The sequence below is a fragment of the Rhincodon typus genome, chromosome 10 (genome assembly GCF_021869965.1).
Source record: "Rhincodon typus isolate 14 chromosome 10, sRhiTyp1.1, whole genome shotgun sequence".
Classification (NCBI taxonomy): domain Eukaryota; kingdom Metazoa; phylum Chordata; class Chondrichthyes; order Orectolobiformes; family Rhincodontidae; genus Rhincodon; species Rhincodon typus.
In genome coordinates, this window is record NC_063341.1 from 35,990,930 (window position 1) to 36,002,703 (window position 11,774).

At 39.5% G+C, this 11,774-nt stretch overlaps 1 protein-coding gene across 1 annotated transcript in view; it reads right to left on the minus strand.

Annotated features, from left to right (window-relative positions):
• Positions 1-6,138: 6,138 nt before the first annotated feature.
• The window catches only part of dab1a (DAB adaptor protein 1a), a 342,801-nt gene continuing 337,165 nt past the window's right edge, over positions 6,139-11,774 (minus strand). Inside the window, 3 exon segments of the mRNA XM_048602085.1 lie at positions 6,139-6,500; positions 7,513-7,581; positions 8,199-8,352. Coding sequence (XP_048458042.1) covers positions 6,349-6,500; positions 7,513-7,581; positions 8,199-8,352 — 375 coding nt within the window. The 3' untranslated portion in view covers positions 6,139-6,348.

The window sequence follows — 11,774 nt, forward strand, 5'->3', positions numbered from 1 at the left end:
TCCCCATTTCTGACATTCTGATGAAGGGAAGGTCATTGATGAAGGAAGCATCTGAAGATAATAGGGCCTAGGGCACTATCCTGAGGAACTCCTGCAGAGACATCCTGAAACTTTGATGACTAATGTTCAATAAGTATAACCGAGAGTTCTGAGGAAGGTCACCGGACCCAAAATGTTGACTTTGACTTTTTCTTCACAGATGCTGCCAGACCTGCTGAGCTTTTCCAGCAATTTCTGTTTTTTCCTCATGGATGTCTAATCTTGAGTCACTAGATCAGTTTGAAATCTGTCCCATTTAGCTCAGTGTTGGTAGCCCATAACACAATGGATGGTATCCTTAATATGAAAATGGGACTCATCTTGGCAAATATTATATTATGGTCCCTTCTGCCAAAACTGTCATGGACAGATGCATCTACAGCCAGCAGATTGGTGAGGAGGAAGCCAAGCGTGCATTTCCCCTTTTGTTGATTCCATCACCACCTGATGCAGACCCAGTCTAACGTCAATGTCTCTTAGAACTCAGCCAGTACGGTCAGTAGTGGAACTGCTAAGCCACTGTTGGAGATGGAAATTGAAATCTCCCATCCAGAGTACTTGTGCCCTTGAAAACCTCAGTGCTTCCTCCAAGTGGTTTTCAATATGGAGGAGTACTGTTTCATTAGCTGAGGATGGGGTAGACATAGCAATCGGCAAGAGGCTTCCTTAATTTGACTTGATGCTATGAGATTTAGAGGGACATATGCCGGGATGGTGCTGCTGGTGGTTGACTATGTCAGCCAGTTGCCTGACTAGACAGCGCTCCCAACTTTGACACTGGCCCCAGAGGGGCAGAAGTTCTACTCTGCACTAGTTTATCCCACCTGGAGTTCATTATGGCTACAAGGAGTTTCAGCAACTTCAATAGTCTAGGCAGCTCCAGAGCTCTGTAATGGATGTTGCCAGAACTGTGGATAGGAGGCTCAATTGAACTGCAGACATTCTGCAGGTAGAAATGAAGATGGCTGCTATTTTCTGTTGGATTGATGTACAAAGAGCAGCCCTCCAAAGCTGGTACTGCTTTCCATCACTCCGTTTTAAAAATAGACAAACTGCCTGCCTGCTCATGCCAACCATATTATACATGGCCAGGGTAATATTTGGGTGAATTGGCCTTTAATTGTTATTTACGGATGCAAATACTTAACCAGTGAGGATGAGACTGGGGTGGGTGGGAAAGTAATGGACTAGGAACCCACCTTATTTCACATTCTGCACACTTGGCAATGACACATAATATCTAGACCCAAGCTGCCTTACTGCCTTCCAATGGAAAGCAACATCTCTTAACCTTACTGTGGTTCAGTTAGATTCTAGGTTCAACGATCCTCTTATAACTCTGACAGAAGAAACATGCTGCTCACTGAGCCCTGTTACTGTTTGAGCCATAGTGGCAGTGTAAATCCTTTGATTCAAGGAATAAAATGGAAAAATTGTTTCTCTTTTTCACTAGTACCCCCAATAAAAGAAACTTTCACCAGGTTCCTTTAACAGAAACAAAATTCTTGAATCAAGTGGTTTAAGGGGAGGTGATGACCTAGAGGTATTCTCACTGGATTATTAATCCAGAGACCCAGGTAATGTATTGGGAATCTGGGCTCAAATTCTGCCATGGCAGATGGTGGAATTTGAATTGAATAAAGATCTGGAATTAGAAGTCTTATGATGACCATGAAACCATTATCAATTGATGGGAAAAACATCCACTTTGCTAGGCCTTTAGGGAAGGAAATATGCCATCCCCACCTGGTCTGGTAACTTCAGGCCAGCACCAATGTGGTATCCTTCTAGGCATCAGTAACACCACATCCAGGAATGTGTAATAAAATGAAGTGGTTAGCAACTAAGTCAAATTCCAGAATTAAACTGTATCAACTTAATCCCAGACAAACATAGACATATGACAAACAAGACAATAAGTTCAGCACAGATGATATGGGTCTTTTTTAAAGAAAAAGGCAAACGAGAAAAACAAAAACCTTTGGGCCCCAGGTCTAACCTCAAATTATAAATTGGAATAAAAACTGAAAGAACCGCGGATGCTGGAAATCAGAAATAAAAACAGAAATTGCTGGCAAAGCTCAGCAGGTCTGGCAGTTTCTGAGCAGAGAAATCAGAGTTAACTAGTTCTGAGGAAGGGTCACTGGGCCCAAAACATTAACTCTGATTTCTCTCCACAGATACTGCCAGGCCTGTGGCGCTTTTACAGCAATTTGTCATAAATTGCAATGATTTTTCATGGTTCGTGATATTTTGACAAGATTGAAATGCTGATCACTGTAGAATGGTGGAAAATCTTCAGACAAAACTTCAGTTCAGATAGAAGGTCAGTTATATTAAAGTCTTTGAATTGAAATAACAACTTAGCTTTCAGAATTTGAGTTTGTCAGAGATTCTGATATTTGCAACTTTCTCAAGTTCTCAGAAATATGTTGGACAGAAGAGAGAAATCTTTTCAGCTGATTATGCTTTGAGATTCTTTTTTTAGGAGAAAGAGAGGGAGAGAGTGAAATCTTTCACTGAAAGCTTTCTGAGGAATTTTATTCTGCTGACAGATCCATACTAGATAAACAGAAACTCCAGAAAAATGTTCTAGGCAGCCTTCAGTCCATTGACCCCATCTCCTTCAAATCACAGCAAATAAAGCCACAAAGTCCATCTCTTATCTCTCTTTAGCACTTGACATGTCTTTTTTCCACAAAGTTATCTAACTTTTTGTAACAGTAGGTCAACAATCACAGCTTTAACCTTTTCAGTTTTAAGAAGTCACATGGTACAGCCTGTTTCATCCAGAAATCCTACAAATCCTTCCATCTCTTCCCATTTCCAGCCCATTGTTTTAACGACTATGTATTCCCAACAACACAAACATGCCCTCCTCCAGTAACACTAATCTGAAACCTGCTGATTTCAGGCTCAAATACTGTTTAATAAATGCATGATTTCTTCCCAAATCAGCTATCCTAAATGATGCTATGGCTATTTCTTGGGTAGTGGTGAATGGAAGGTGTTCAATCCCTCAGGTTTTCTAATTCTCTTTTTTTTGGCTTCCATAGGTTCAAAGGCTACATGTAATATAGTAGAGATACATGTGACATTTCCAGCACTGCTAAATGCACAGCTGTGTTGATTCAGGTCCCCTTGCGAGTACGTGCTGGAGTATAATATCCAGAATTCAGCAGAGCATAACCCTGGGAAGGAAAAGTGATCACTAGCAATTTTTGAGGCAGTCCATGAAGGAATTTCAAGTCTAGATGACCAAAAGTGAAGGATTGTAATCCTTTGTGAAGTTTTAATGCAATTTGGTGACTCAGCGTATCACTAACAACAAGCCCAAAGCCTGTCCACAATCTGCAAGACACAATTCCAGAGTGTGATGGAATACTCTGCACTTGACAGGATGAGTATGCCTCCAACAACACTTAAGAATCTCGACATAGAACATAGAACAGTACAGCACAGCACAGCACAGCACAAGCCCTTCGGCCCATGATGTTGTGCCGAACTTTTACCCTATTCCTAAGGTCTATCTAACCTCCAACCCTTGTATTATCATCCATATGCCTATCTAATAGCCGCTTAAATGCCCCTAATGAGGCTGACTCCACTACCCTCTCTGGCAATGCATTCCATGCCCCGACCACCCTCTGAATAAAGAACCTACCTCTGACGTCTCCCCTATACCTATGTCCACTCACTTTAAAACTATGCCCCCTCATAATAGCTACCTCCACCCTAGGAAAACGTCTCTGGCTGTCCACTCTATCTATACCTCTGATCATTTTGTACACCTCTATCAAGTCAAAAAGACATTCTCAGGCCAAAGTAGCCCACTTGTTTGGCACCCTACCCACCATTTTAAATATTCGTTTTCTCCACCATTGGTGCACAGTTGCAAGAATGTGTGCCATCTAGAAGATGTATGGCAATAGTCACCAATAACTTTTGGACAGTACCTTTCAAACCTATTACTTCTTCAACCTAGCAAATTAAAGGCAGCATTGTTTGATGCTAGGCGAGTGGTGGTGGTGGGGGTTTGAATTGCCAACAAATTTGTAATATCTGACTTGATCTCATTTACTATTTGATGTGTGTTATGAGTTTTTCACTGGATGTTAGAATGTAAGCTTTTCCTGTGTATTGTAGGTCAGGCAGCATCAGAGAACCTGCTTGACCTGCTGTGTTCCTCCAGCTCCACACTATTGACTCTGACTCCAACATCTGCAGTTCTTGCTATCTCCTATGTGTTGTAGACTGTGTTACTGTTTTAACGTTGTATAGTAAAGCTTATTGTTTACTGTTAACAACAGTGTAATCTTGTGGCTTTATTCATTTTTTTAAATACCTGCACCTCCTAGTTTGCTTACACTTAAAAATTAAAGGTTACTGATCATTAGTACAAAGTTATTTCCAGCTTCCAACAGTTCAGTTATTCCTCATTTTGTTGAGTCATAGCAATTAATATTCATTTTCCTTAGTCTTCTAAGACCCTTGAAGTGACTTCCAACAACAAGGCCCAATGCAGAAATTCCTTCTTTTAGCCATACGAGGGCTAATGTTCCAGAGTCCTTAAATCACTGTGAGTTTCACCTCTTCAGCCATTTAATAAGATTCTGGCTGATCTTGTGGCAGTGACTCTACTTTCTTCTATGCCACATAACCTTTGACTCTTCCATAGATCAAAGATCCATCTAACTCAGCTTTCAATGTATTCAATGATCAAGCCTCAATATTCTCTGGGGTACAGAAGCCTAGAGACTAATGATCCTTTGAAAAAAAGAAATTCTTTCTTATCTCCATCTGGAATAGGAGAGCTATTGTTTTTAAACTTAATCTCTGGTTAAAGATTCACCCCAGCAGTGATTAGCATGGGTTAATCTCATTTGATGATCCTTATTACAGTTTTGGGGGCTACACAACTTAGCATCCAGCTTTTTTTTAACTGTGTACAATGCACTTCTGGAGTTAATAATTGAAACAGTTATAATTGTTTAAAATATTGGGTAATTAATTAAGCAGAGTTGCCAACAAGTAAAGGTTTTATCATTGTGCTGGACCATTCGGCCGTTCTCTCATTAGAGAGAGATGACTGATGGTAACCATACCTCAGGCAAGGGGAGAGTTTGAGAAGGAGAATCCTTCATTGTAACCTCAGCCAGTGCAGGAACTGAACCCACACTGTTGGTGTCACTCTGCCTTCTGCACCAGCTGTCAAGCCAACTGAACTTACTAACCCCAATGGTTGCTACACAAAGGACTGTAGTAACAGTGTCGTCAAATACGATTAGGACTATGATTAGAATGCTTTTAGATAGTGCTTTCTTAGACTTATTTTTAGCTAGCATTGTTTCCATGATACCCTGAATTGCCAAATTAACTTCAGCCATTTATAGGTTACTAGTTTTTCTATACATTAAATGCCACATGTCCACAGAGGTATTGCTCATGCTGGGCATGATTCTACAGACACTGCCTTCCATTAGCTTGTTCAAACAAACATTGTCGATGATAAGGCTAGTAAGTGACAGACTGGTGCATGTAAACTTGACCATTCTAAAACACATGGCATTTGATGGAGATCAGGACGTGCAGGTGTTCCTGAGTATTGCCTTCCTTACTCAAGTTGTAACATTACAACTGCCACCTTAGGCAAGATCAGCAAATTAACAAGATATGTGAGGATTAATCTGGGACATGTTTAGTTTGGACTTTACAACTGAACTTTGAAGATATTACAAGATAGTTTACATAATGATTCAAAATTGTTTAGTCCTCAAAGGTAATAATTAGACATATTTTCATGCATATGTTTTCAGATGTGATGACTTCTTTAACACCTTTACATAATGAAGCACATTATCTGCATGCAGAATGTATAGAAAGGAATTTAATTATCTTTTTATTACTTTCTTTTAGTACTATTAGTCATTTCTCCTGCATATATGTGTGAAACGTTTGTTGGTTATTCAGTTGAATCCACCTATTGAACATAAAATACACCTAGAGATCCTGGTATGGTCACTTTATATTAAATTCATAGCTTGATAAATTTATGCATACAAACATCTTCATTTATAGAGAAAAACAGAAGAAAAGCTGTTTAGTTTTAAAGATAAATTGACTTTATTTAACTGTAATGTTTGCTACCTCAACTTCTTTGTACTAATCATTGTTTAACCATGTTTCTTAATTACATTTAAACATGCAATCACATCTTCTTCTGAAACAAGTTTTTATATTTCATTCAAATACTTATGAAGCCAAAATCTGAAGTTGTGAAGAAGGTAAAAGTAAAACATTGTTTCATCATTAGCATAACAATGTGTCCTGATTATCACCTCTGCATGTATGGCCACCATTTTCTGGTGGTGGATTACTGCACTGTCGAGTCCTTATTCTTTGCCTATTTCTGCATTCAGACCAAGGTGACCAACAGCTCCATTTCCCATCAACTGAAAAATCTAAAATGAGAAAAAATATACAGTGGCATGAGATTTAATATCTTTTCTAACATGATTTTTGATATCAAATATTAAAATGTATAGAAATTCATCAATGAGAGAGTGCAATTTTAGGCTGAAAAGAACAAAGTAGTTCTGTAAAAATATGGTTTTGCCATTTTGCCTTCTTTACAGCATGACAGCAAGTTCTCACAAAAGACAACCTTGGCACATAATAGAATAACAAGGTGACTACCCAACTTATTTTCTTTACTTATGAGAAGTGGCTGATTCCCAATTTTCCCACTGGATTGAATCTTCTGAGTATGCCTGTGGGGTATCTGGCATACTTCCTGAGAACGTATGAAGACACTTTTGCTCACACTTAGAAGGAAGACTTGTTGGATCTTCTGCCTGCCGGGGATTTAAGAGGACCCTTCCTTCCCACTGAGGATCCTGGAATATTATGTCCTGCCTGCCTAGAACTGCCAGGCAGTTGATGGCGACAGCTCTAGCACATTGGCAGGGCCACAGGGGAGACCATGGCTGTGGCCAATGCCACAATCACATCAACAGGTTTACTGGGTGTTGGGGGAATTTACATCTGATGTAGGAAGAGGAACTTAAGTTTCAGTAATTGACCAGTTAAGGAAGGAGGTAGGAGGACTTAAAATGCAACACCTTCCCACCTCCAGGCAGGGCAGGCTTTTTTCTGCCTGGCACCTTCTTTGCGTGAAAATGGGAAGGCTTAGGGTACAAGTCCTGACAACAACCAACCTAATTTTCAAGACCTTCCAACTCCTTCCTCCCAGCCATGAGCTCAGGAGATTCTATTTATTGTAATGTAACTGAAACTGAAACTGGGATAAATTAAACAAAGGAAAATGAATACAATCTATGTCTGCAAACTGCATCATGCTACTGCTACAACACTATGCTGCTTTGGTTATTGGTCTACTATCGTAAGACGTTATCTGCCAGTGCTAAAAATACAATTATTATTTCTCTCATTAACACAGTTAATGATGCTTACTCTCTCTGGATGTAATTTCACAGGCAGTTCCATGAGCACCAGCAGGACATATGCATGAACACTGGGTGCCTGCAATGATAAAATTATGTCATTACTGATGTTTGACAATACTTTTTCATTTTGCAGTCTTTCGCTGTAATTAACTGGCATCAAGCTGTATCACCCAGATGATTGCAAGGAATAAGGCAACAAGATTGCATCCAATTGTGTTTATTATCGTTATGCCTCCTAATTTGCTGTTCTTTTGGAAAATGGAAGAAATTGTTGAATATAATCCAAAAAACACCAATAGAAATCCAGCAGAATTCTATTATCTCATGTAGAATCTAACAAATTTACTTATTCAGTCATTGAAAAGCAATGGCTCACATTATAATTTCTACATTTAAGGAAATATGGTGACATTTGCATTTTGATTTGAAGGAAAACCTTTCAATATAGTTAATGATGACTAACAATCAAGGAAGGAGCAGGGATTTCTGAGAATATGATATTATTCTTTTATTATTGCTTTTCATCAGAAGTGATATTATCCCCTCCCAGTGATTAAATCTGAAAAAGTTCACTGCTTGTTACTGTAAGAAAGGATTTTGTAATTATTTCTTTATATTGAAAGGAAAGAACAAAAATTATATTGTGTAAGAATTATGTCTTTTATTATCTACCAGTCAGTGATTGTATTATACCTTTAAGAACAGCAACACCATTATTTTGACATGGAGCACATCGACAGGAACTGGATTCCATCAGATACTCTTCTAGGGCTCGCCTCATGTTGGCTTTGATCCTGCTGGCACTCTGAAATGTATCTGAAGTGATTAGTTGATAAAGAGGTTCCGGCTGTAAGAAAAAGAAAAAATGAGCGAAAAGAATTAGTAAAAGTATTTCCTACAATGTACAAAAACAGAGCTACAGGAAGTCATAAAGTGGTGAGAATCTATCTTGCAACTATTATTTCCATTTAATAGAACTTTTGATCTTAATGGGTGAGTGGGATGCGTCATTCAAGTGAGAATGAAAGATAATTGGAGGGGGATATTGCCCACACAACTATTTCTTAGGGCTGAATCTTACATTTTTTAGGCTGTTTCATTTTTGTCAAGTTCCATAAGGCTTAAAAAGTTTTCTTGCTATATTTTACTAAGCAGATCTCTTTAATTACCTACCTCATCCTTATGGTGCTCTTCTGGCCCAATTCTAGCACCATTGTACCACTCGTTGTGCCTAGAAAAACTTACCATATCTGGGAATCCCAGAATGGATTAACATCCTTGGTGCTGTACCATCTTTAAAAGGCCACTGTATATGGGTGCGTTTGAAAACAACATTTTTTTTGACACACTTCTAAAGGTGACATGAGGCTCCGAAAGGAAGGGATTTTTCCAAAGGCTATGTTGTGCAAGTGGTTGATGCCAGCATAATTGGAGAGGCGGGAAAAGAAATCTAACAGCAAGTGATTGAGTGACATAGTATCCCAAATCTCTTGTTCATGGATGGAAAAATGCTGCAAGATGTGAGATTGAATAAGGTTGGCTGTAGACACATTCTTATAAAATGTTGCCTCAAGAAGGTCAATTAATTGTACCCACAGGATCTGGAATATATGCTAAAATGATAGAAGCTATGAAAGATCCTGATGTACAAGCACACAATTGTACTTACCTCAACTATGTTGCCAAAGGTTGAACAACACGCAGTACATAATGCCAGTGGCACATATTAAACTTTAAGATAAAACTACAGTGTTTCATGAAATATGAAGTACTGAGAACATTCACTGTCTGTAACAAGAAGACTAAGAAGCACTGAGAAAAATGTCTCATTTTCCAACTAAGCGTTGAATGATGAGAAAAATTTCTGATTTGTGAATGGTGAGAGGTTTATTTGGATGGATTATCCTGTAGGTGTTCTATTCAAATTGTAGTGATTTTGGTCTGGATGGGTCTGCAGTCATGAAGGAGAGTCAAGACCTACAGTTCTCAATGGAAGGACCAGTACATGGATGGTTATAAATTATCGGCCAAATCTAGGGGATAATGGGTCTGAGAGGTTCTGGTAACCTAAAGTCAACTACCAAATTTTGGGGGTTTGGGCAGAAACAAAAGCTTCCTCCTGTGGTTTTTCAATAAAGGTTTTTCTCAGATAACTTTCTGTGTTTTGGGTGGGAGCCTATGATAAATTTTGGATGGATTTAAATCAGGCAAATCAATCAATATATTGTATCATAGGACCAAACTTAGAGGCTTTGTATCAGGGCAAAAGTAGGTATATATTAATAAACAAGTTTGTGGTTGAGCCAATACCCATGTCAGTGTGATTTTTGTGTTTTATAAAATCCTACAGTCTAAGAACCATTGTAAGGGGGAACAGGAATGACTGACATAATCTGGTGAACAATACAGGACTTTGAGGTTAAGATTAAAATGCTGGACTGTGTCAATGGGCAAGAAACCCCCAAAGGAAAATAGAATATCCTTGTACGTGTATGGCAAGGTAAACTTTTCTGAGCCGTGGTTGCTAGAAATGATGTACTCTGACAGTCTGCAGTCGAGGATTGTAGAGTGGATGAGCAGTAGACAACACAAGAAATCAAAGGAAAAGGCAAGTTCGTTACTGTGTGTGCAGAGGTGAATTCAAATTCTGACGGAGAAACATAAGCAGGTGCAGGAGGCCAGGGGTTGGAGGAGAGGGCAGCAACTAATGGGGGGATCTGAGTATTGAAAGGCAGGGGACGAAATGCGGGAAGGAACTGTTAGGAATATAGTAGAGTCCTTGCAATGTCAGGGCATTGAAAATAAAAGGGAGAGGAAGGCTGAATGCAATCTATGTGCCAGAAATGTGGAGAGTACTGAAAGGGCTGATGGGTAACTGAAGATCATTAAAGTGGTTTCCAAGGTAACACAAGTGGATGAAGAGGCTAACCACAGACCTTGTAGGATAATATCTAAAGGCTGATTTGAGCAGTTTCTAGGCAACAGGTATGGCTTGTCTCATGACTCCCAGAGAATTTGAAACAGACTAGGATGTGGAGAAAAAGGGGTCTGATGATGATAGGATATGGGCATCACTGGCTTGACCAGTTTTCATTGGCCATTCCATATAGCCCAGAGGGCAGTTAAGAGTCAACCAAATTGTTGTGGGTCTTGAGTCACATGTAGGCCAGACCAGGTAAGGATGACAAATTTCCTTCCCTAAAGGTCATTAGTGAGCCAGATGGGTTATGCAACAATTGTCAGCAGTCACATGGTAGACTAGCTTTTCATTCCAGATTTTAAATGAGCTCAAATATCACCATCTGCTATTGGAGGGATTCAACGCCATGTCCTCAGGACATTAGCTTGGGATCTAGGTTACTAGTCCAGTGGCATTACTGCTATTCGACCAACACCCCCCATTCCACTATAAATCTAGTGAGTGGTATTGTAAATACAATGAGTGTTAATCATCTGCTGAGGAACCAGCACCACCAAGCTTGATGTGTCACCTGTGACCACAACCGTTGGGCTCAGTCCCATCAGGCAGTGATCAGGCAATGTTGCAGAATCCTCACATGAATTCTCAGTTACAGGAAACAACAGCCAGTGTACCAAAGCTGAAGCATGGATGGAATACCTCTGTTTATTTTGATAATACAGGTGGAATTAACAACTATGCTGTGAACAAGCTAAAGAAACTGATCTCATTGTCCCAAGACAGCAATTGTATCAGAGCTCATTAAGACAGGAGGGGATACTACTGATATTTTGATGGATGAAATTGTAATGACTTTGATGCATGATCATGACAGCCTATTCATGCAGGTTAAGCAGAACAGGCAACTAGCAGGTGAGCAGACAGATGCATTTGCAGGTAGGCAATGTTCCAGCATATCGAATGCTCCTGGGAGACGTCTGGCCTGAGTGCAGTTGGGCTGTAGGGAATCATTGGCCGAGGATCCACTACTTAACAATTTGCCACAGATCAGAGGCAAGGTGGAATCTTTACTTCAAGGATGTGACAAATACAGAGGCAGGTGCTCCAAGGTAACTGACTCTGACTTATAAGTCTGAGAGGGAGTAAGAGAATAAACAGAAGGGAAAAGTGACTAGTCTGACATGTAGTGGTTAGAGGAAATTCGATTGGAAGATTCACGTTGTAGGTTCTAAAATACTAAAATTCTAAAATATGAACAATAAACAACAACTATTCGGGTATTTGTGTGGCTATATTTTTCATTTGTGTGGTTATTAGAGTATTTGCTTGATTTCGTGTCTCTGTGCTGC